General features: G+C 43.6%; 1 protein-coding gene across 1 annotated transcript in view; it reads left to right on the top strand.

Moving 5' to 3' along the window:
• Positions 1 to 26,786, top strand: part of musk (muscle, skeletal, receptor tyrosine kinase) — a 148,850-nt gene that overhangs the window by 71,372 nt on the left and 50,692 nt on the right. The window contains exons 10-15 of the mRNA XM_078529184.1: positions 852 to 1,018; positions 1,146 to 1,169; positions 6,155 to 6,243; positions 9,605 to 9,764; positions 12,223 to 12,403; positions 13,221 to 13,418. Coding sequence (XP_078385310.1) covers positions 852 to 1,018; positions 1,146 to 1,169; positions 6,155 to 6,243; positions 9,605 to 9,764; positions 12,223 to 12,403; positions 13,221 to 13,418 — 819 coding nt within the window. The remainder of the gene's footprint in view (positions 1 to 851; positions 1,019 to 1,145; positions 1,170 to 6,154; positions 6,244 to 9,604; positions 9,765 to 12,222; positions 12,404 to 13,220; positions 13,419 to 26,786) is intronic.

The following is a 26,786-nucleotide window of genomic DNA, read 5'->3' as shown; positions in this document are numbered from 1 at the left end:
GCGCGCCCACCAAGGGCAAAATTTTGTCCAAAATCTAGGCTGACACTACAGTGGCTGTACTGAGTGGAAGGCTATTGTTTGGATGAGATGTTAAACCATAGGCTCATTCAGGTGGATGTAAAAGATCCCACAGCACTATTCAAAGAACAGGGCAATTTTATCCAGTGTGTTAGCCATAAATTATCATGCAACTGGCATCCTTAAAACAGATTATCAGGTCATTATCACATTGCTGTTTGAGAGATCTTGCTGTGCACAAATTGGCTACCATGTTTCCTACATTGCAGTAGTGCCCACGCTTCTATCTACCACCTAGATACTTAGATAGAAAAACAAAAATCTCCAATCCTCCAGTTTGGCTGGAAATCGTGATTAACTAATTTCATTTAGTAGAGTTCTTTGAGGAAGTAACTAGCAAGGTGGTTGAAGGGGAACCTGTAGATGTGATGTACTTGGATCTCTAAAAAGCATTTGGTAAGGTGCCACATCAAAGGTTACTAAACAAGATAAGAGCTCATTGTGTAGAAGGTAACATATTAGTTTGATAAAGGATTGGTTAGCCAATAGGAAGCAGCGATCAGGGATAAATGGGTCTTTTTTGGATTGACAAGCTGTGAATTACTGGTGTGCCACAGGGATCGGTTGCAATGAATTAACTTCATTGGATCAAAACTCTTCGGGGCGTCCTGGGGCTATGAGAGGTGCTGTATAAATGTACGTTCCTTACCCACGTATCTAGGATTTTGCGGAGGAAAACATGAACCCCAAACAAAACTTGTTCCTTTTTGTAAAGATCACTTCTTTTCTAAAAGAGACACAAGTGTTAAGCATTGGACATTTCTTTGTTGCAGTGAGCACTGCCTGGCAGTGAAAGAGCTTTATTGCTACAAAGAATGGCTCTCAATGGAAGACAATTCCCGCAAAGGAATTTACTCTACAGGTCTGACGCTACCTGACTGTTACAGGCTTCCCAGCCTGCACCAGAACACAGATGCATGCACCAAAGTCTCATTTCTTGGTGAGTAGTACCTGTTTGAAATGAAATAGGTACCAAACTTATCATTAATCTGCAAAGTTAATATCCAATTATAAAAAACTGGATTCCGATATCTAGCTGACTAATTATTTCCCCTTTACGTTTGCAGAAATGAAGAAAGGGCTCATCACCAGTGAGTGAATGCTTCCCATTCTATTTTATACTGCACTACTTTCAAATGAGTTGATAAAATCATGTGTTGTTGAATACTGGCAATTAATACACGATATCCCGTTCTATAAATAAGTTTACTTCCACCTTTCCTTGGAGGGAGTTTTTAAATATTAATGAGCAATTATTTAAAACGTACAGTTTGTGAATTTGCATTCCTGGCCCAAATCACGGGGGGACTCAAATGTCAAATCCGTTGTGGCTCAGAGCTGCTCCTGTTGCATTGCCATAACTTCACCAAAAAAAAGTGGAATTCTGGTTCCGGCTGAACAGTGGCTTCCAGAGCTCACACGGCAAAGTTACAGCACTGGAGTCGGAGATTTCACAGCCAATATCTGCTTCCAACTTGTGGAACTCAGGGTGAAAACTACTGACATCTACGCTTACGGTTTACAATGCCTGTTTAATAAAGGGGAAAGGTTTTGTCACCAGATTTGGTAAAAATGAAACCAATGTATAGAATTATTGATGGGTTTCATTTCGCCTGCTGCTTCTATTGACTTATTTAAAATGTTTCCCTTTCAACACGAGTGTCAATGATATCCTTGGAGGGAGCTGATTGGAAGGAGGGAGGAGCTGAATCAATATCCGTTAACATACATAGGTCAATTCTCGGCTTTAGTATTGCCACCTCGTGCACCCAACTCAGAGCTTCAGGTGGGATTCGAGCGCGTGCCTGATTCATTCACGGGATGTGGCCCATCCCTAGTTGCCCTTGATGTGTTGAGGTGGTGGTGAGCTGCCTTCTTGAGCAGCTGCAGTCCATGTGGTGTAGGTGAGGGAGTTCCAGGATTTTGACCCAGTGACAGTGAAGGAATGGTGATATATTTCCAAGTCAGGATGGTGTGTGGATTGGAGGGGAGATTTACAGTCCCAAAGAATGGAAATGGTGGGACTGTGAACTGGACCGAGGTCTGAATTTCCAGAGTGCACTCCCTGCACACTAAACTCTGGGGCAGGAGCACTAAGGACCCAAGTTTGCTCCACTGACCTTTGGCTTCACCATCTTATGCTGAAATCTGGTCAGTAGCCAGATTTCCCTTTCAGTTTGCATGCTTATATGTCTGCCTCTCCTCACAGGATAGCCCCTCAATTAAAATCTTTTGGATTCAAGTCCCACTCCATAGTGTTGAGCCCAGGCTGACACTGCCAGTACCATCTTTTGGATGAGATGATAAACCAAGCCCCATCTGCCCTTTCATAAAACAGCCTGTTTCTATTTTGACCGAAGGGAGGAGACTGGTGTCTCAGCTAATAGTTATCCCTTAAAACACATCACTCAAACAAATTTTCTGGCCATTATCACAGGGGTTATTTTATACCCTCTCTCGTGGTGTTTTTGGAGGTAGGTTGGGCACTTAATCAGGTGGGAGGGTGTCATGCCAGGCTCCCATGTTCACCAAGAGTAAGTCTGGGGCTTTCTCACCTGGCCACTAATGGAAGCTGTGGCTGTACCTACACCACATGGACTGCAACAGTTCAAGAAGGCAGCTCACCATCCCCTTCTCATCTCAATGGCAATTTTTGATGGGCAATGAATGCAAGTCCAGCCAGTGATGCTCACATCCCATGAACAGATATTTTTTTAAAAAGGCCCTTAACTGGGCAGTTAATGCCCACTGCCGCTGGTATTAACCCAATGGCAGGCGAGCCTGCTAATACTTAGGGAGCAGGACAAGTAAAACTGTGTATGCCTGCTTGTGATTTCCCAGGGAATCCCTCATTCAAAGGCATTCAATCCTCTGATTGGGTTGGGGCACTTGGAGCCACCTCTCTGCCCCTGCCCCCTCACCTCCATGAACCCTCACCCAATAAAACCCCACCCACGATGACTTGCCTCTGGCCTGGGTCCGATGATTGGCTGCCAGCTCTGAGTGGGTGGGATTTCTGCCTCCAGGGTGCTTGATTCTGGGGAAGGTCCACTGCTGGCCACTTAAGAGCCTGAGAGGCACTTAATACTGGGCAGGCCTTCCCAGAGGAGGCAACAAGGGTCTCTCACTGGTTGTCCAGCTGGGAGGCAAGAACCCCGATGCATCTATTAAATCTCCCCCCAAGGTTACCAGAGGTTTGGGGGGAGCAGGGGTGCTGCTGGGCTAGTTCCTGTTGACAACATGGACTCATTCAACAACCCCTGAACAAAAATTTCTTATTTACCTCATTGTTTTAAAATTCTCACACAGGTTTTCAAATCGCTCTATGGCCTTGTCCCTCTCTGTCTCTGTAACCTTCTTGAGCTCCACGACCTTCCAAGATCTGAGCACTCCTCCAATCCTGGACCCTTGAACATCTCCGACTATAATCGCTTTACCATTGGTGGCCATGGCTTCAGCTGCCATGGCCCCACACTCTGGAATTCCCTTGTTAAACCTCTCTGCCTCTCTCTTTCATTCTTTAAGACTCTCCTGAAATTCTACCTGCTGGACCAAGTTTTTGGTCACTTGGTCTTATAACTCCTCATGTGGATCAATGTAAATTTTTTCACGAGACACTTTGCTACATTAAAGGCACCACGCGAAAGTGTAAAGTGGCGTTTATTATGTAGTCCGTAATGAATATTCATTACACAGTGTGTACTAAATAGTAAACAGGCAAAGAAGATTAAATCAAACTACTGTGGTCTTTTCCTAATGAAGAACTTACTTACCTGTGAATTGGATAAATTACACCAATTAAAACCATTCTTTCCAGGTCAACTACAGGAAATAATTGGACCAGAGAGACAAATCTTAAACTTAACTGGTTAAATTCCTGTCACCTTTCAGGGATTTTGGACGGGTGGGTGTGGGTGTGTGTGTATTCATTAAGATGATGGGTGTCAGAGCTCAGGGATATGATAAGTTCATTTTCAGTAACAAATATTTCCCTGTCAGCATGTGTATAAAAACGATGTCATGGCCGGTCCGCGGACAACGTCCCCCAATTTGTTAACTTCCTGAATGGGACCCCAATTTTGTTATGCTCCCTGGTAAGGAGGAATGAACTGGCTCCCCTTTTCTATTCAACCCCATCGGTTGGTTGCAACAAGATTAATTTGAAAGGGATCCCTTCCCCCGTGGAAAACTTATCCCAGTCCAAATATATTTTGTAGAAGGAGCCAATTTAACCAGGCTTGAGTCAAAGAAAGAATAGGTTTATTGAGAAAAGATAATAAAAGTGCAACGCACATACACACAGATTAGAAATAAGAAGTTAAGAGTCCAAATAAAAGTTTTTTTTAAAATATACGAATCAGTCTTTGGCTTGTCCATGAGGCATAGATGGCGGTACGCTGCAGCCATTAAGTTGAGTGATTCCGGTAGAGCTGACTTTGGTAGTTTTGCAGTTGGTTTGGAGACACTTGGTTCTGCAGGGTAGCTGAAGAGGCTGTCCTATTTCCTTTTTGATTGTGGCTTCTGCTGGGCCTTGCCTCCAGCAACGGAGAGGGAGAGAGAGAGAGAGAGAGAGAAAAACTTCACCTGCAACTGCAGGGGTGACTAGTTGGTCTTCTTGTGCTGTCACCCTTACAGCACACCAGCACACACTGCACAGCTCTGCAGCTAGCTTTTTAACCCATTTTCCCTGTGTATTCCTTGAGGGGAAATAGTCGTTTTACATCCATCTCAGAACTATTTACACATTCTGAGATATAAATCAACAGGAGGTGAATTTTTGGGTGACTGCTGAGACATGCAAATCAGTTTTTTGTCTCTGCAACCACAGGAGATTAAGTTCAATCTTTTGCATCTTTCCTATCTCCCTTTCAAGTGTCTCTGCTTCAAGAAGGACAGGACATGTTTTCAGGTGCGACATTCCATGTTCTCTCAGGACAGGTCTGTCAGTGTAATCTACATAGGAATTTTCCAGAAAGCGGTCACTTTACATTATCAGCCATCTTTTGCTCAGTGTCCTTGCTTGTATTTCTTTAAAAACACACAAATCTTCCTCAAAAAGTTCAATATGCCTGTAAGTAATACGTGGCTGTAATCAGCTTTTCATGACAATGAACAGATTCTAACAAAAGAAAGACCATTTGGAAAATTAGGATAAATTGTTGTACCTCTGATTTAAAATAAATGCCAAGGGAGAGAGAAATGAATTATGGTGACAAGTTGCAAAAGGCATTTTGAAAATAAAGTTGATGTATTCTTACTAGAGTATAGTTTTACCCTAAATTCCTGGAAGTGATGTCTAGGTTTTCCAGAGATTAATATCTTTCTGTAATTTTTATTTACAGTTTTGAGATTCATGTTGAAGGTGCAACTTGGTCCACAATGTGATTGTAATTATAGTAAGAGTATTACTCGTCTTGTCTTCAGTTCTATGACCTGTCTCTTTTCCTCCACTTTCTTCAGACTTTCCACATCTGCTTAGGGCACTTATAATCAGGTCACACTTCATCACTAGTTAAAAGGTCTAAGCAATAGGACTGAAATGTAACCGAAGTACTCGCTGTGGGTAGATTGTACATATGCAATCAATTTTGGATCCATGGGAATTTTGATTAACTCCAGCAACCAAACAAAGGAATCCTGAACTGATCTTAATTCAGAAAAATAGGACCGTTAGAACCAAGATGTTTTGCATGTCAGGTGGAAACTGGATGATGGGCTTGTGCCAACCACCCTGGGACCTCTGCCCTTCGTTTCAAATTAAACAGTGACGAATACATTAAGATGGACAGCTTAACCAGACATGTATCATTGATAATCCAATGCAGTGTGAGGACCTTTAGGGATTGACGGTAAATGTGATTGGTTCAAGATTACAGATTTAGTAGGTTTAAGAGTTTATGCTTGATTCTACCTTCCAATCACGGCACTGCAAGTAGGAAGACTTCCAACATTGTGGAAACACTTAGATTAAGATGCAAGGATGTCAACATTGAGATTCGGATTCTTAAACAATGGTTTTTAATTGAAGGCAAAGATTTTGATTTTTTTTTGTATTATTGCATGCTTATTTCTACAGAAATGTGTTACAACGAAAACGGGAGGTTCTATCAAGGTTCAGTAAACATCACAGCATCTGGTATTCCCTGTCAGAAGTGGGGTGAACAGGTTAGTATCGGCAGGGCCTGTGCCAATAAAGGAACCGAGTCACTGATGTTTACAGATTGCAAATGAATATTAACGTTTAATACCTCTGCTCATGTTTCCATCGCGTCCCCCATCCCTTCCCAGTGCTTTCTGCGTGATTTACATTAACACTTTGTCCTGACTGCAGCATTCCTATTACAAAAGTCGGCTTAGTGAGTAGCACCCTCGCCTCTCAGCCACAAGGTTCCAGGTTCATAGTCCCACTCCACAGCTTGAGTGCAAACACCGGGGCTGAGTGATGCAATAAACACTGCATTATTGGAGATGCCATCCTCCAGATGAGGAGATGTTAAATGAGGGCCCATCAGCCTTCTCGAATAGATATATTATTTCGAAGAAGAGCAAAGGAGTTCTCCCCGGTGTCCTGCCCAGTATCCTCGATCAACATCACAAAAACAGAGTACCTGGTCATTCTTCGAATGCTGATTGTGGGATCTTGCTGTGTGAAAATTGGCTGCCATATTTCCTACATTACAACTGTATCTATACTTCAAAAGTACTCCATTAAGCGTTTTGAGACACTCGGTGGTCATGAAAAGCATGATAGAAATGCAAGTCATTCTTTCTTTTTGTGTACTGTCAGTATAGATTTAACCCTATAATAGACTGCAGTATATCCCCACTCCATTCATGAAACTGTCATATACACCCAAACAAGTAGTAACATGTTTACAGAATCACTGGAAGGAGACCTTTTATGCTTGTCTCAGCTCTCTGAGAAAAAATGACTTAATCCCATGCTCCTGATCTCTCTCCTTTAACTTTTCTTTTACCAGCATCCCTGTTAAAAGCTGTCAATGGATTCTGCTTCCATCATTGTTCCTGGTTGAGCATCTCACATTCCAACAACATTCTGTTTTTTTAAAAAAACCCTAATTGCTCCCTTTATTGGAGATAACTCGTCAACCAGTGAAAAAACATTTTCTTTGTTTACCTTATCAAAAAATCCTCATTACTTTAAACGTGGCCACCAAATATCAACCACAACTTGCATTTAAAAAGCATCTTTAATGCTGTAAAACATTACAATGCGCTTCACAGGAACGATTATCAAACAACGTGTGACACCGAGCCACATTGGAACAGATGACCAAGATATTGGTCAGGGGGTCAGGTTTGAAGGAGGAGTGAGGGAGGTGGAGAGGTGTAGGGAGGGAGTCTTGAGCTTACAGCCTAGACAGCTGAAGGCGCAGCCGTCAATGGTGGAGCGATGGAAATCAGTAATGCACTGGAGGCCAGAATTGGATGAACACAGAGACCTCAGAGGATTGTAGGTCTGGAGGAGATTGGAGAGATAAGGCCGGGGAGGTGGCGAGGTCATGGAGGAGTTTGAAAACAAAGCTGAGAATTCACCTTCTTTGTTCTTTTCGGTCCCTCCTCACATCAAAAGCCTTTCTCCCCTGATATTGCCTTACGATATCTCTTTGGCTTCCTCACCACGAACTTGACACCCTTCCTGTTGTAAGACGCTCAGAATTGTACAAAATATTCAAAATGTGACCTAACCAATTATTTGTGTAGGCTCAGCACTATTCAAGAACCTTTGCTGGAGCCACTGCTAGTTCAGTCGATGTGGGCTGGAGTCCAGAGCTACCATGCTCCTAGTGGCACTGCTGCCAGACAATTAAACCGGGGCTGCATAGCCATGTCAGATAGTCAAGTGGGGAAAATCAATATTTATCTGATCCTTAGCTTTCCAGTAGCAGCCCTGGTGGTTTTGTTTGCGTGTAACGTTCTGATGATAGTGGTAGAAGAATATATAAATCCCTTAGTTATGTTCTTAATCTCAGGACAAGAAGAAAATGTCCAACCTCTGTTGACAGTTATTAGGGGGAGAAATTGTTTCATCAGTGGATACAACCAGATCTGTAGACAGCTGGAGAAGATAATCTCCTCGCCCACACACAGATCTGAATTTGAAATGTTAATCTGAAGACCGATTACTTTGGAATGGTCCTGGCAAACATACATAACCATCTTGAAATCAATTTTGTAATGCGGGCTGGCAGCCTCCACACTTAAAGTTAGGAAACTACAATACAGCCCACAGAATGAGTGTAGGTATAAAAAACGAAGCTCTGTCTGTAGCATAGCAAGTGTACAGAGTAAAAACGGTCTCCAGTACAAACGGATCGTTTGATTAAACCCTACATTGTTCCAGTCATTCCCCTTGTCCTGCTCAAGTCTAATAACAGGTTTCCAATACCTTTTCTCATTTGACATTCAACTTCACTCAACAGGCAGCAATGATGGTTAAAGAAAGAAAGACTCGCATTTCTATATCACCCTTCTGTACCTTAAGACATCCCAAAGTGCTTTACAACCAATGACATGTAGTCACTGTTGTAACATAAGAAGCCAATTTGTGCACAGCAAGCTCCTACAGGCAGTAACGTGATCATCTATTTTTTAAAAAAGTACTTTCATGGGATGTGGATAGCTTTATAATTCCAGATTTATTAATTGAATTTAAATTTCACCAGTTGCCATGGTGGGATTTGTACACATGTCCCCAGAGCCTGGGCCTCTGGATTACTAGTCCAGTAACTTGACCATTACGCCACCATCTCCCCTCATTAACATCCATTTTCAGTGATGCTAGTTGAGGGCTAAATATTGACCAGGACACTGGGGAGAACTCCCCTGCTCTTCTGTGAAATAGCACCTCAGGAACTTGTAGACCTACCAGAGAGGGCAGACGGGACAGGAAGGTGTTGTCAAACTGTTGTGTCTGGCTGATTCGTTTTGCACTCCTCCTGTTCTTACACCAACCTGAAACAGGATTGAAGAGAAAGAAAAATATAGGCAACAAAGCAGTTGCTTTGAGGGGTGAAAAAGTCTATCTTGCTTTATAATTCCAGTTCAGTTCCATCCCTCCTTTCGGCCAATGTGCTATCAGCATCGTGGATTGTAAGTTTGAGTATTTCTAGTTTTTTTAACGTCACATTGAGCAAATCTAGCGTAGATGTGTTTATCTAGCTTCTAAATGCATGTGGGAGAAAAAATAACAGAAGGGTATCTTGATGGGGTGACGTGAAGAGTGATGGGATGCGGCTCATAAGCAGCATAACCCTTGGCATTGACCATTTGGGCCGAATGTCCTGTTTCATTGCTGGAGACTCTTTATGCAGTTCTTTACTGCTTTGTACAATATCCAAATGAACTGAAGCCACAGTTCCCTCAGAAGTATTCCTCCAAGGAATTGAAGAGAACAATGGAAAATTCATAAACATTATTGTTTTGGCATTACAAAACTCCATGCCTAATCCCACAAGATGCACATACTTAACTGACAGACAATGCTATTCTTTCCCTCTAAAAGGCTCCCCACTTCCATAGGCGTATGCCGGAGTTATTCCAAGAACTGACCAACTCGGACAACTACTGCCGTAACCCAGGAGGTGAGAGTGAGCGCCCTTGGTGTTATACCATGGATCGAGCTATCAGATGGGAATTCTGCAATGTGCCTCTATGTACTAATGGTATGTACTGGGACATACATCAGAGCTTTGTGGGAACTATGATCATAATTGGCAATACATTTAAATGTCAACCAAGGACTTGGGCTAATATGCTAATAACCCTTTATTTGTGCATCAGAAAACAAGCTTGGATATTTGCTAGAAATGAATAACTTTCATGCACATTAACAAGGCATTTTCCACAATGCAGACATATCACCTCAGAGTCGCAAGGTTGTGGGTTCAAGTCCCACTCCAGTGACTTGAGCACAAAATCCTGGCTGATGCTCCTTGCAAGACCAAGGAAGTGCTGCACATTTGGAGGTGCCATCTCCCGAATGCAACGTGGAACCGTCTGCCCTCTCAATTGGGAGTTCAAGATCTCATCATTGCACTGTTTCGAAGAAGAGCAAGCAAGTTCCCCCTGGTGTCCTGGGCCCAATTTTATCCCTCAAACAACATTGTTAAATATTCAGATTATCTGGTGGTTAATCTTAGGCTGTTTTTGGGATCTTGCTGAGTGTGCATTGGCCGAAGCATTTCCCTACATCATAATGGTGGCTACACTTCAACAGTACTACATTGGCTGTGAAGTGCTTCGGGACATCCTGAGGTCATGAAAGGCGCCATATAAATGCAAGTCGTTTTTAAAAAAATATATCTTACATAAAAACAACACTGATCTCATCAGCAGACCGGTGGGATGGTGGAGGGGACAAAGCTCAGGCCCAGAAGTTTTTAAAGCTGCCAAGAGGGCATGCCAAGGTGGAAGCACCCTCTCTCGCCCTTACCTGCAATGAGAGACTGTAGTTCATTCCATGCTGGAGAGCCTCCAGCTTCCAGAGCCCGCCTGTCATCCTTAATTGGATGGTAACCGTGCCCTCTGGCCACCAATTGGCCAGTTCAGGGAGTATCACTGCCACTGACACAGTGCGGGGTCGAGACACCCACTTGACCCCAACATCATGGTCCCGACCCAAAATGCACAATCCTGCCCGTAATGTCATTTACGAAGACATTTCTGCAGCAGAAATAGAGAAGCCCGTATTAGATGCATACTGCCAATATAATGTGAGCTGAGTACTTCAGGAATCAAGTCGATAACTCTGGGAATTTCTGGGGTGATATATCTAAATTAAACCAGGTTAAACCGGACACGTCCAGTACATTTCCCACTGGGAGATAGAAACTCAGGTGATTTCACAAAAAGAGACAGAAATAATCTGCTGTAATCATGTGTCGGTCGTCCAACATGTTGTACCAAGAGACATGGGTTGGTCCCAGACAGTTCACTGGGGAAGTGCAAAGTCACTTGTCTCAATGTGAAGAAGAGATGACTGAAGGGCCAATCAGCCTAACTGCTGATTAATTCTTATCAGTTGGCTACAGAGCTGAAAGGGTCTAAAGGAACCAAACCCTTTCTTCACACAAAGAGCAGTGGAAGTCAGCAAATCTCTTCCCGCAAAAAACTATTGTGCCTGGGGGTCAGCTGGAAATTTTCCAAACTGAGACTGATAGCTTTATGTAAGGTGGGAGCGTTAAGGATTACAGAACCAAGGCGGGTAGACGTAATCAATATGAAAATCAGTGGTGGCATAATGGTATTGTCACTAGACTAGTATGCCAAAGACCCAGGGTAATGCTCTGGGGACCAGGATTCAAATCCCGCCACAGCAGATGGTGAAACTTTAACTCAATAAAAATCTGGAATCAATCTGATGGCTGTTGTAAAAACCCATCTGGTTCACTAATGCCCTTTAGAGAATGAAATCTGTTGCCCTTACCCGATCTAGCCTTCATGTGATTCCAGATCCACAGCAATGTGGTTGACTCTTAAATGCCCTCTGGACAAGGGCAATTAGGGATGGGTAATAAATGCTGGCCTAGCCAGTGATGGCTACATCCCATGAATGAATTTAAAAGAAACACCAAAATACAGAACAGACTCAAGGGCTGACTGGTGGCCTCGTGCTCCCATTTTTAATTAGACACATGACCCAATATTAGTATATTACACAGCAGGAGGTCATTAATAATGGACACACAAACTGGATATCAATGGTTATAATCATTAAAGCTTCAACTGTTTTCTGTTTCTTCCCATCCTTTCTTGAAGGCATTGACTTGTGCTAGGTTCCAGAGTTGCTAGTCTCTCCATGGTAGCTCATTCTTCACCTGCAAGCCTCCACAATGTTTGTTCACTGGTTCATAGTTCCACCCTGTCCTGGTCCTCGCTCATTGACACGTACTGGATAGCAATCAGGAGGTAGGGCCTTCCTGTTTGGTATGGCACAGTGCCACATTAAGCCACCAGGGGAGCTATCTTCGCTGATTAATCAATAGGTGCACTTCTCTTGTGGCTGCACCAGTGGTCAAGTATTTACGCAGTAGGTTTTGCTTTATCTCAAGTGTTTGAACATGAACATTGTTGAAAATCGATTGTATTAAATTGCTTCTCCAATGTCTTCCTCCCTTCCAGCTACCTCAATAACGAATGTGAAGCCTACAGCAGGAACAGCAGACACAGCCACCCTCACTTCGGCAACCTATTCTATGACCATCATCATTTCCATAATCTCCAGCATCGCAGCTTCCGTACTCTTGATAATTATAATCCTTACGTGTCACCGTCGTCAGAAAGAATGGCAGACCAGGAAAAGGTGAAGAATGTCTTCTTATTTTATTTCCTACACACTATGATGGGAATGGGTGCTTGAATAGTTTTGTAACCCATAATTAAGAAAGTTCCACAGCACCTTCATAAATCCCTGGCTAAATCTCTAGCTCAGCTAGAGTGTGGTGTCCAATTCTGCACACCTCACGTTACTAAGGATGTCAGAGGGTGCAGAGGAGATTTATCAGACAGGTAGCAGGGTTGGAGGAATTAAACAATGCAGAGAGAGAAATTGGAGAAATGAGGTTGTCCTCCTTAGAGCAGAGAAGGTGATTTAAATCGAGGTGTTCCAAATTATGAGAGATTGAGTAGATAGTGAGAAACATTCCACTAGCAGGAGAATTGCTAACCAGAGGACACAGATTTAAGATAATTGGCGAAAGGAAAAGCCAGAGGGAAGATGAAGAGAATTCTTTTTTTTTAAACTGAGTGAGTTATGATGATCTGGGATGTGCTGCCTGAATGGTGGAAGCAGGTTCAGTAGTAACTTTCAAAAGGGAATTGGATGAGTACTTGAAAAGGAAAAAAAATTGTAGGGTTATGGGGAACAAGCAGGGGAGTGGAAATAATTGACAGAGAGGCAGTCGAGGCACAAAGGGGTGAGCGGCTTTTTTCTGCACTATATGGTTCGATTTATCTTGATAACCATGTTAATTGCTTGAAGAACTTGACACTTGCAAAAATCAAATTGCCTTGATCTGGTGTGGGGGCTATGGAGAGTTGGGGAATTTGGATCCAGCTCAGGCTGACGGCATTCTCCTTTACCGCCTCATTCCTTTTTCACATTTTTCTGTTTCCTATAGTTACAGAGGAACGGAAACCCCGACCCTGACAGCTCTTCCTTCAGAGCTGCTACTGGACAGACTTCATCCCAACCCAATGTACCAGCGTCTCCCTCTCCTGCTCAACCCTAAGCTGCTCAGCCTTGAGTATCCGAGAAATAACATCGAGTACGTACGGGATATTGGCGAGGGAGCCTTCGGAAGAGTGTTCCAGGCCAGGTGAGCAAAACCTCAATCTTTAACGTCAAGGACTTTGACAACTGTCAGAAATGTGAGGGCTGTGGCTTAGTTGCTAGTGCTCTTACTCCCCGAAACACAAGGTTCCAGGTTCAACTTGCACTCCAGGGCATGCATGCAAAAATCAAAGGTGACGCTCTCAGTGCAGGTGAGGGAATGCTGCACTGTTGGAAGTACTGTCTTTTGAATGAGGCATTAAAAAGGGGCTCTATTTGATGCTCGGGTGGATGTAAAAATTCCGATGGCTCTCTTCTGAAGAAGAGCCAGAGGTTTCTTTGCGGTGTCTTGGGCCAATATTTATCCGTCAATCAACATCACAAAAAAGCAGATTATCTGGTCATTATTACATTGCTCTTTATGAGGGTTTTCTGAGTGCAAATTGGCTGCCGTGTCTCCTACATTACAACAGTGACTACATTTCAAAAGTCCTTCATTGGCTGTAAAGCACTTTGAGACATATGGTGGTTATGAAAAATGCTATATAAATGCAAGTCTGTGTTTTTTTTTAATCCTAATGTCAACAGAAAGGACTTGCATTCCTATAGCACCTTTCACAACCTCAGTGTGTCTTAAAGTGCATTACAGCCAATGAAGGACTTTTGAAATGTAGTCACTGTTGTAATGTAGGAGACACGGCAGCCAATTTGCACTCAGAAAACCCTCATAAAGAGCAATGTAATAATGACCAGATAATCTGCTTTTTTGTGATGTTAACTGAGGGATAAACATTGGCCAGGACACTGTGGAGAACCCCCCTGTTTTTCTTCAAAACAGTGACCATGGGATCTTCTACATTTGCCCAAGACGGGACCTTGGACTAATGACTCATCTGAAAGACAACACTCGAGAGTGCAGAAATCCCTAAATATAGCACTAATGAGTCAGCCTAGCTCCTAATTCGTATGTATGCATGCAGATTTTGTGCTCAAGTCTCTGGAATGGGACTTGAATCCAGAACCTTCTAATTCAGAAGTGAAAGCACTCACCATTGAATCCAACATCCAAAAATAGATGGGTGTTAAAAAAAATGGTTAAAATTGTTCCATTAAATAGGACATAAACAAGTGACAATGTCCTGCTGCTCTGGGCTGCTCTTAGATACCTGTGAATGAAACCAGTTTAAATGTCAGCAGCAAAGTAATTAGGCTGGATGTCTGCTGCATCCAATCAGTAAAAGTCAAATGTACTTAGGCAATGATCCATCTGCCAGAGGCAAATTGCCAGTGAAGTCAGCAAGCACATTAAGCCAATTTGCATTACAAATCAAGACGCCCTGACCTCTGTGGAGCATATAGTTATGCAGGAAAGGAATCTGCTCTGGCTGTCATGTCCTGCTTTCAGTTACAGTGTCACTGCAAGAGCTGCCTGCGTGCAATATATAGTCATGTCCCCCCATTGGTGCATTTGATTCAATACTATAGCTGCTGTAATGTTTAGGATGATATTGAATTTTACAGCATGGGAGCAGGCCATTCAGCCCAACTGGTCTACGCCAGTATTTATGCTCCACATGAGCTTCCTTGTCTTTTATTCATTCACAGGATGGGGGTGTCGCTGTTTAGGCCAGCATTTATTGCCCATCCCTAACCGCCCTTGAGAAGGTGGGTGGTGAGCTGCCTTCTTGAACCGCTGCAGTCCATGTGGTGCAGGTACATCCACAGTGCTGTTAGGAAGGGAGTTCCAGGATTTTGACCTGTGACAGTGAAGAAACAGTGATATATTTCCAAGTCAGGATGGTGTGTGGCTTGGAGAGAAACTTGCAGGTGGTGGTGTTCCCATGTGTCCGCTGCCCTGGTGCGTCCAAGTGGCAGAGGCTGTGGGATTGGAAGATGCTGTCAAAGGAGCCTTGGTGAGTTGCTGCAGTGCATCTACATTGCGGATGGTACACACTGCTGCCACTGTGCATCGGTGGTGGAGGGAGTGAATATTTAAGGTGGTGGATGGAGTGCCATAGCTGTTTTGTCCTGGATGGTGTCGAGCTTCTTGAGTGTTGCTGGGGCTGCACTCATCCAGGCAATGGAGAGTATTCCATCACACTCCTGACTTGTGCCTTGTAGATAGTGGACAGGCTTTGGGGATTCAGGAGGTGAGTTACTCACCTCAGAATTCGCAGCCTCTGACCTGCTGCTGTAGTGACAGTATTTATACGGCTGGTCCAGTTCAGGTTTTGGCCAATGCCTCAGGGTGTTGATAATGGTAATGCCATTGAAGGGGAGATGGTTAGATACTCTCTTGTTGGACTTGGTCATTGCCTGATACTTGTGTGGTGCGAACATTACTTGTCATTTAACAACCAAGTCTGAAAGTTGTCCAGGTCTTGCTGCATGTGGACATGGACTGCTTCATTATCAGATGAGTTGTGAATGGAACTGAACGCTGTGCAGTTATCAATGATTATCGCCACTTGCAACCCTATGATTAAGGGATGGTCATTGCTGAAGCTACTTGGACCTTGCACCCATTTGTCTCCTTTAAAAGCAATTTATTTTATAATTGTTACTTGGCTGGGTTGGATTTGTCCTGCTTTTTGTGGACAGGATATACCTGGGCAATTTTTCACATTGAAGGGTAGGTGCCAGTGCTGTAGCTGTACCGGAACGGCTTGGCTAGGGACACAGCTAATCCTGGACCGCAAGTCTTCAATACTATAACCAGGATGTTGTTGGGGCCCCACAGCCTTTGCTGTATCCAGTGCAATTAAATTGGCTGAAGATTGACTTCTGTGATACTGGAGACCTCAGGAGGATGAAAATGGATCATCCATATGGCACTTCTGGCTGAAGAGGTTGCAAGTGCTTTAGCCTCGTTTTTACACTTGGGCTGTGCTCCCCATCAATGAGAATAGGGATATTCATGGAGACTCCCCTCCTGTTGGTTGTTCAATTGTCCAACAGTATTCATGACTGGATTTGCCTGGACTGCAGAGCTTTGACCTGATCCATTGGCTGTGGGATCCCTTAGCTCTATTTATCGCATGCTGCTTCTGCTGTTTAGCAGTTAAGTAGTCACATGTTGTAGTTTTGATAGGTTGGTATCTCATCTTTAGATAAATCTGGTGCTGCTCCTACATGGTCTTCTACACTCCTCATTGAACTAGGGTTGATTTCCAGAGTTTGATGGTAATGGTAGAGTAAGGGATATGCCGGGCCATGAGGTTACAGATTGTGGTTGAATACAAACGTGCTATTGCCAATGGCCCACAGCCCCTCATGGATGTTCATACTTAGATCTGCTCTGAATCTATCTAATTTAGCACAATGGTAGTGCCACAACACAATGAAGGGTGCCCTTAGTGTGAAGACAGGACTTCATCTGCACAAGGACTGTGCAGCGGTCACCCCTACCAATACTGTCATGGACAGATGCGCCTGCCTGCGACAGGCAGATTGTTGAGGGTGAGGTCAAGTAGGTATTTCCCTCTTGTTGTTTCTCTCACCACCTGTTGCAGGCCCAGTTTGGCAACTATACCCTTCAGGATTCAGCCAGCTTGGTCAGTAGCGATGCTTCTGAGTCATTCTTGGTGATGGACATTGAAGTCCCCCACCCAGAGTACATTCTGTGCCCTTTCTTCCAAGTGATATTCACCATGGAGGAGCACTGATTCATTGGCTGAGGGAGAGCAGTACGTGGTAATCAGCAGGAGTTTTCCTTGCCCGTGTTTGGCCTGATTTCACGAGCCCTCATTGTGTCTGGACTCAGTGTTGAGGAGTCACTCCCATGGCCACTCCCTCCGGATTGAATACTGCAATGCTGCCACCTCGGGTGGATCTGTCCTGCTGTTGGGACGGTACATACCCAGGGATGGTGATGATGGTGTCTGGAACATCGGCTGTGAGGTATTTTTTGCACAAGTTCCCAGGTGTTGATAAGGTGGACTTTGTAGGGTCAACTGGGCAGGCTGTGCCTATGTCATACCTAAATCTGATGCCTAGGTAAATGCCAGGTGACCTATCCATTTTATTTTCATTATATTTTGCATCATGGTTTGGCACAACAGACAGAATTGTTTGGCCATTTCACAGTCAACCACATTGTGTGACTGGAGTCACATATAAGCCATACCAGGAAGGTTTCCTTCTTTAAGGGAGTATTATTGAACCAGATGTGTTTTTGCAACAATCGGGTAATTACATGGTCACCATTACTGATGTTTGTTTTTTTATTCCAGATTTAATTAATTAACTGAATTTAAACTCATCAGTGGCCGTGGTGGGATTTGAATTCATAACTCCAGAGCATTAGCCCAGGGCTCTGGATTACTAGTCCAGTAACATAACCACTGTGCCTCCATTCTCAGTTCGTCTCACTGACCTTCAGCTCACCTTATCCACATAACCAAATACATTATGGCATCATCTATCACAGAGTGCTGAATATTACTGTTTTATTGCACATCCTGTTTATCTTTCACATTTTTTTGCATGAACATACTGGTATTGCCTTTCTGTGAAAATAAGGTAACCCCTTACATATAAATCAACAAATCTCTACAAGCCTCGTGTTGTCTCAGGCAACTGGCAGTTTCTATGCCCTCTTGTGCAAGTGAGTCATGAACACAGGCCTGGAATAAAAGTGATCTGGGATATTTGCCATTTGGAATAAGCTCAGAAACTGTATCCAAATTGAAGACCTTCACAAATCAGTTGTTACTTAGCATTTGCAGCACAGAACCAAGCCATTGGGTCTATGCCAGTGTTTTATACTCCACACGACCCTCCTCCCATTCTATTTACTTCACTTTACCCTATTAACACATCAATCATATGAATGCACAAATTAAGAATAGGCCATTCGGCCCCTTAAGCCTGCTCCGCCATCTGATAAAATCATGGCCGATCTGATTGTGGCCTCAACTCTACTTTCCTGTCTACCCCCCAAACCCTTCAACTTCTTTGTCAATCAAAAATCCATCCAACACAGCCTTAAAATATTCAATAACCAGGCCTCCATTGCTCTCTTGGGAAGGGCCTTATCTAGCGCCCAATTAAGTGCATCTCTGCTATTTACCTCAACCACCCTATGTGATAGCGAGTTCCATATTCTCACCACTCTCTGAATGTTCTCTCAGTTCAGTTGATCCTTCCTATTTATCCTGGGAAGTGAATATAACCATGTACATGATCTGGGGCAGTTGGTAGGGCTCCGCTGAACATGTAGGTGACTGCTAAGGCCGATCAGCACCTGGAAGGTTCAGATACCAATGGGACAGGATACCGCAGACAATCGAGTTTTGGGCGAGTTATTGGCTCGGGATTTCCTCTCCTTGTGTTTTCTCTCTGCCTCTGATATCCGCTTGTTTTTGAAGGGGGCTGCACCACTTTCTTATTTGGTTGCGCCAGGTGCAGCGATCCTTGGCGAGCTTCTGCCAGGACTCAAAGTTGACATCAAAACTCCTAAGTGAAGCCTACAGAGTGTCCTTGTAGCTCTTTCTTTGACCACCATGAGAGCGCACCCCAGACTTGAAGTTCTCCTTGAACAATTCCCTTTGGTAAGCACGTGTCAGGCATTCTGGCTACATGACCAGCCCAGCTCAGTTGTGACTGTCTCAATCTGGTTTGGATGCTTGACGTGCCAGCTCAGGTGAGCACCGCAGTGTCAGGTATTTTGTCCTGCCATCTGATCTTCAGAAGCTTCCAAAGGCAGCTCAAGTGAAAGTGGTTGAATTTCTTAGCATGACATTGGTACATAATCCAAGTCTGGCATGTGTAGTGGGCAGGACTAATGCTTTATAGACTTTTAATTTGGTAGATAGACTTACTACTCTTCATTCCCAGCCTGATATTCCAAGTCTGCTGAAGGCTACACTTGCTTTGGCAATTTCTGCAATGTGTCTTGTCATTGATATAGACAACTTGAGAGAGTGTGCTGCTAAGATAAGTGAACTTATCCACTGCAGACTGGTTCTGGTCATGTTCTGGTGCAGTTGATAAATGTGGAGTCAAGACTACAGATCAGGACTCCCCAAAACTGAACTCAAGGTTGTTCGAATTTAGCTGATTTTTAAAAAAAATTTACAACTGGTTGTTCTGGGCTAACAACAGTGGAAAGAATCAACCAAAGGTTTCTGGTCCTTATCATATTTTAGCTGGAAGCAAACTGTGTCAAATATACTTTACCCATTTTACAAGATACTGATGAGTAAGCTAACCGTAATTGGTTCCTTCAGGTAAGCAAACTTTCTTCTAGTTTGACATCACGTCCTCAGGCATCTTGTATCACTGCTTGCCAGTCAGTCTGTACCATTCTCCCATGGGATTGTTACCTGAGATTGTTCTCCTTCCTCCTGCAGCAGCAGCACCTTAAGGCTGTGCCTTGCTGATTGTGCGTCTGTAGAGTGCAATTTTGTGGCGCAGTGCGTAGCGCCCCTACCTCTGGGCCAGAAACCCTGGGTCCAAGTCCCACCTCACGAGTTGATGGCAATGGAAGGTGTATTCATAATGTGGCTAAATAGGTTAATTAGCAGCCTGTTATTCTATCCAATAACCTTGATGGTAGGCAGCAAAGAGCGGCAGAGTTTCCTGGTCAGCCATACTGCAGAAGGCAATGGCAAACCACTGTAGTACTTCACCAAGATAATCATGGACCAATCCAATGGATGTCCACGGTCATCAATATCCTCTTCCTTTGAGGGAGATGGTGGAAGAGTGGTAATGTCACTGAACTACTAACCCAGAGGCTCAGGTTAATGCCCTGGGGATATCAGTTCAAATCCCATCACGGTGTCTGGTGGAATTTAAGTTCAATTAATAAATTTGGAATAGTAGTGGTGACCATGAAACTATCATTGATTGTTTAAAAACCCATCTGGTTCACTAATGTACTTTAGGGAAGGAAATCTGCCATCATTACCCAGTCTGGCATACATGTGACTCCAGACCCACACCAATGTGGTTGACTCTTAACTACCCTCTGAAGTAACCTGACAAGCCAGTCAGTTCAAGGCCAATTAGGGAGGGGCAACAAATGCTGGCCTTGCCAGTGAAGCTCACATCCCATAGAAGAATAAAGGAAAAAAAATAAAGGGGCACAGTCTTCTTCTCAAGGTTGGCTTGCCAAGATTGACCCGCCCTTTAAATGGTTCTAGATACCTTGCCTTCTCAATCCATGAGCAACCAGTGATTATTCAATTTGTGAAGCCTTCACTGCTGAGCAACCCAATGAGATTCAATGGTGCAGAACAAATTGGGCACTTGGTTGAATTATTGGAGGGTTTTTTATGACCATTGAGTCACCAATTTCACCAGCGAAGATAAAAACAGCACCTCTTCCAAATTTGCCTCATTCACATTACAGTGGTATCCATGGTTACCAATCTGTGCTAAATCCAGGTTAGCAGTCCAGAAATGTGAATGACACAAAATAGGTATTAAACTCTGAATTTGGTGTCTGGACCTTAGACTTAGGAACACCGATCTCAAACTGAATCAGTTTGTATGGTTTGCCTCTGTCTTATATATGTACAGGGCTGGCTGCACAACCTGAACAGTCCACATCCTGAGTAAACTAGAGAAATAAACAGTCCAGCTCGGGTAAACTCTGTGGAATAAACAGAACCTTGAATATGGGAGCTGTATAAAATCTGTCTGTTCAACTGTAAATCGTAAAGGCTATATAACACAAGCAAGCAGCCTGCCTCTTTAGATGGGCCAGTAGAAGAAAGAATAGACATTTCCTGCTGCAGAAACCTCCTGAGCCAGTAACACCATGTAGGGAATCTTTGCAGCTGACTATTCCTACTCAGGTTATATTATTGCAGTTTAAGATCCCAGACCTCAGTTGAGATAAAATAAATGCAGGGAGGAGGCTAATAATGAGCATTAACACAATGAAGAACTTACAGTGCCGGAAGACAAATGGAATATCTAATTTGAGAAGAATCTGGAGGCAGCTTCAAACTCCAAATACCACAAAGTATATTTATTACAGATCTGCGTTCATGGTTCACTTGCACAAGACAACTTGGTAACTGCCAGATACATTAGGCAACATGAGGGTTATTAAGATTTTAAGATATATCTTCTTTCCACAGAAAAACATATTCCAGAATACAGGCAAAAACATGTAAAACAAATAAATAAGCAGAATGGGTTATAATTGAGCACCCTGTGATCTGCGACAGATAAATGATGCCATGCTGCAGTTGGTTGCAATCACAATAGCAACAGTTCTTTTGTTATTAATTCATGGGGTGTGGGTGTCGAGTCAGCAATTGTTGAGTTTAGAATTAGGAACGTCTGTCTCAATCTTAGATAGGTTAGACATCTTGTGCCTATCTTCTGTGCCTGGCTGGCTGCAGATTAAGCTGCATAGTCTGGACACAGCAACCTGGACCATGACACTGGTAAGCTCTGCGAAATATACAGATCCACGAATGTGGAAGGGAGTTACAGCACCTTTAATCTAATACAACATCCAAAGGCACTTGGCAGGAGCATTCTCAGCCAAAATGTTACTCCGCACCTCATGACGAGACTTTAATCATTCGTGGAATGTGGATTTCGCTGGCTAGCCCAGCATTTATTGCCCACGCCTAATTGCCCTTGAGAAGGTGGTGGTGAGCTACCTTCTTGAACCGCTGCAATCCGTGTGGTGTAGATACGCCCACAGTGCTGTTAGGGAGGGAGTTCCAGGATTTTGACCCAGCGACAGTGAAGGAACAGCGAAATATATCCAAGTCAGGGTGGTGAGTGACTTGGGGAGGAACTTCCAGCTGGTGGTGTTCCCATCTATCTGCTGCCATGGTCCTTCTAGGTGGTAGTGGTCATGGGTTTGGAGAGTGCTGTCTAAGGAGGCTTGCTCAAAGAGGTAGGTTTTAAGAAGCATCTTAAGGGAGGAGAGAGAGGCATAGAGATTTGTAAGACCATAAGACCAAGGAGCAGAAGTAGGCCATTCAGCCCATCGAGTCTGCTCTGTCATTCAATGAGATCATGGCTGATCTGATAATCCTTAACTCCATTTTCCTGCCTTTTCCCCATAACCCTTGATTCTCTTACTGAGAAGACCATAAGACTTAGGAGCAGATGCTTATGCCAGACCTTCAGGCTTTGATAACTGAAGGAACGGCCAACAATGGAGGCACAGAGGAAATCGGGGATGCTCAAGATGTCAGGATCGGAGCAGCAGAGATCGCGGACATGGATAGGGCTCGGAGGAGGCTACAGCTATGCAAGAAGCCAGATGACTGTGTCAACTGCTGCAATGACAGCTGAACAGAAAGGTGAGGAGAGAAGGAGAAGAATAGGCAAGGACTGGGGAGAAGAACCTCTCTAGAACCTGAGTCACAGCAGCTAATGAGTAAACGCACTGATGCTCACCCTGAGCACTTACCATTCAACAGGAGCTACAAACAGATCAGAAGGAGCAACAAAGAGTGCAAGGAGATAGATCTGGAGACAAAGCAGATGAGAAATGGACAAAATAGATTCTGAACAGCGGCCAAGTTACACTGAGCAGCCCTTTCGTATTTCCTATCTCTTGTAAGCTCTTGAGCATGAATTTGAGTTCATTTTAAAAATGAAAGCCTCAGTTCATCAGCATATTTGACTGACTTCAACAGCAATCTGTATTTATATAACAACTTTAATGTAGCAATTATGTCACAAGGTGCATCACAGGGGAATTATCAAACAGAATTTGACACCACACCACATAAAGTGATATGAGGACAGACGACCAAAAGCTCAGTCAAAGTAAGTCAGTCTTAAGGAGCGTCTTAAAAGGAGAAGAGCGAGTTGGAGATGTTTAGGGAGGGAATTCCAGAGTTTAGGGCCAAGACAGTTGATTGGTGCTCTATGCAATAATGGAAGAACATCTGTTTAATTGTAGAAAGGCTGATAGTTGGCAACTGACCTTACAACAATGGTGATAACATCAGCATCACTCTTTCCGAAGCAGAAGGCATAGCTATTAATGGCCCAGTGACCATTTCCACCACTCCATAGACTCACTTTCCATTGATCCTGTGCTAATGCACTCTCTCAATATTCCCACTTTCCAAAATAAAACTCCCTGTTTGCCCAGCACTTTGAAATGAGGTCAGTTCCAATTGCGGATCAAAACTGAGTATGAACATTCTGTGCCCGTGCCACTAATGAGGTAGCCAGTATTCCTGGCACTTGGTCTGTACGAATCCTGGATTAGAATATCCGTTGTATAATTAAGACACAATGTTATATGATTTGTGCCCATCAAGTACTTTGTCAAATAGTTGATTCTGACTTCTGCAAACACAGCAGTGTTTTATATACAGTTACAGTAAGAAATATCCCTGTAGACATATTCTTGTCAGCAGCCCTGAGTACTCCTGCCAATTTAATTATTTATAACTAAGTGTGGAAACCAGAAGCGTTGACCTGACAATCATTTACTCTTGTGGAAGTTTGAGATCGCATTGCAAATGCAGGAAATCCTTAAGCATTGACATTTTGAGAGTGATGCCTCTTTTCTTTCCACCCAGTCTTCCTCTCAGAAATTGCAAGCTTCATTTCTCACTCCAATGGTGCAGCTAAACAACATTTCCACCCATTTCTTACTGCAACACAAGACTGTTCACTCGCAGGTCAAGCACGCCAATGGAAACGTGGGATGGCTTGATCTGCTAACTCAATCAATGTTGTGCTGTTTTATAAATGCTATCAGAATCACAGAATTACAGCACAGGTTTTGGCCATTTGGCCCATCACATCCCTGCCAGCTCTCTGCAAGAGCATCTCAGCTAGTCCCATTCCTCTGCCTTTTCCCCATAACCCCGCTAATTATTTTTCAATTCAGGTAATGATCCAATTCCCTTTTGAAAGCCACAGTCGACCTTATCTTCACCACACACTCAGGCAATTAATCCCAAATCCTAACCACTCACTGTATAGAAAAAGTTTGTCCTTATGTCACCACTGGTTCTTTTCCCATTGATCTTAAATCTGTGCCCTCTGGTTCTCGACCCTTCCAACGGGAACAGTTTCTTTCTATCTACTCTGTCCCGACCCCTCATGATTTTGAACACCTCTATCAAATCTCCTCTCAGCCTTCTCTTCCCTAAGGAGAAAAGCCCCAACTTCTCCAATCCAGCCACGTAGCTGAAGTCCCTGGGACCATTCCGGTGAATCTTTTCCACCCCTTCTCCAATGTTTCGCTGTCACTGATGCTTTTCATGGCCGTGCCTCAAAGGATCACTTTCGGCATTTTTAGCAGTGCAATGATCGCGGCGCTACACGTAATTTCCTGACTTTGTAATCCCAGCAAAAATTCTCACCTGCTGATACCAAGCACTGGATATAATTTTCCATCTGTACAGAATTATAGAATGATATAGCACAGAAGGTGGCCATTTGGCCCATCATACCTCGCCTGACTCTTTGAAAGAGCTGTCCAATTCATTCCATTCTCCTGGCCTTTCCCATTGGCTTCTTATATTTCTTCCTTTTTAAGTATTTATCCAATCCTCGTTTGAAAGTTATTGTTGAATCTCCTTCTACCCTCCTTCCAGACAATGTCTTCCAGATCATAGCAACTTGCTACGTAAAAAGCGCATGGGTGGAGGGGGTAGAGGTGAATTTTATGTAGCCCCCAAGAGTGAGAAACATGGTGTGCAGGGTGATTTAATTCGGCGGGTGTTGTATGATGCTGGATGTGCCTGCATGCCATTGTAATGTAAAGGTGCTCGGCAAAGCAAGGGTTAATATGGGGCTAGAAAATAGTCAGTATGATATATAGAGTCACATGGTAATAGACTGAGAGAACAGTCTAGAGAGAACACTCTGGAACCAGACTACATGGAAGTAACAGCACCATGCATGACGGTAATCTGAGATCTGTAAATAGTTAATGGTTAACAATAAACAGTTCATCTTTAAATATTCGAATCTCATCATTGAGACACCTAAAGAACCCATATAACTACAGCAGAATGTGAAATTTCACTTTCCCAATGGTGGGTTGAGATGCGGAGATAAAGTCAGTGGCGTATTTGTGGCATGTTGAATTTTATGCCTGTGTCAGATTTGTACTTGTAATATATTTGCAGGCCATGAATACTCATCAGCGTGTAACAGTTCTTCATAATGTCATACCCTCGGGATAAAGTCAGCAGCATGAGAATCTCATGGCACCCGGTTCACGATTGTTTAAAGGTGGTGTGTCCAGTCGGCTTTGTGCAGTCGTGTGTAACGTCAGCAGTTTGTTTGCCTTGTTTAACTCTACAGCACAGGGGGTCGGGAACAGGAGAATGGCAGCTTGCATGGAGGCTCGGGACTGGCAAGAGTGAGTCAGTGGAGAGGGGGATTGTGGAATGAGATCAGGGGACATGGAGGAGTAGAAGAAGGGTCCAAGGGAGGACAGAGGGTGGGATTGGACATGGAGGAGTGAAATGAGAAGGGCCTGGTGTCCTCGGTGTGGTGGGGACAGTTAGTCAAGGTAAGATAAAAGGGACCTAAAGAGCAGTGTTATTACTGTCCAAACGTATGTTCATCTCAGGGTGTTGGCCGGCAGAGTCTCTACAGGGCTTTGAATCCACCTACAACATTTCGATTCTCCTCGCTGAGATTGCTCTCAGATAACGTTCTTTACAATGGATAGAGGGGAGGGCCAGCTGAGCCTGTAAGTTCAGTCATGTCTCACAGAGTGGAAAGTACAACATTGGGCACTAACTTGAACATTCAATAAAAAGCAAACAAAATACACAAAATCATTCCTTCCACCATAAAGGAAATGCCCCGAACGCCCCTGTAACCATCAATCCATATCAACCATGAGGCATGCCACTATATTTAACTCTAAAAAAATTCTAAATTCTAATTAAATAATTAATTATTAATCAATAAATAACAATGATTCACAGGCGAATAAAGTGAAATCAATGTCATGGGAAATATTGTCAAGTGAAATTTAAATTTGAAAAACATCTTTGTGCTCTCAAGTCTTATGTTAATGGCAATGCAGTTGGGCAGGGAAGTTGTGGCCCTGTTGTACAGCCTCCCTGTTTGACCAGGGGGCTCAACGCCACCCGTATCTTCTGCATTATCAGCTGACAGAGTGTTTCACCAATGAAAAGCTTCTCCCAATGCTGAACCGCACATGTTTGCCACGCACGTTGTAATTGTGCGGGAAATGGTGCACAGCTCCGGTTACATCATCAGGGAATGGCACACTGTTGACAAAATCCTAGCCACAATTCCCATCCTTGGCTGCAGAGACTGTTCGCCAGAAGTGAAAAGTTGGGAAAAGTATCCCTAACGTTCCAAGGAGGTTGGAGGCAAGCCAAACGAAAAGCCCCCGGGTCAGCTAATGTTCAGGATCTCCAAATTAATCATCATCAATGGATCCCACCATTTCAAGGAAGAACAGGGGGTGGGGGAG

Source organism: Cetorhinus maximus, chromosome 2 (genome assembly GCF_964194155.1).
Source record: "Cetorhinus maximus chromosome 2, sCetMax3.hap1.1, whole genome shotgun sequence".
NCBI lineage: Eukaryota > Metazoa > Chordata > Chondrichthyes > Lamniformes > Cetorhinidae > Cetorhinus > Cetorhinus maximus.
Note: the sequence above shows the minus strand (reverse complement) of the source record. Positions and strands in the feature narration are given on the sequence as shown.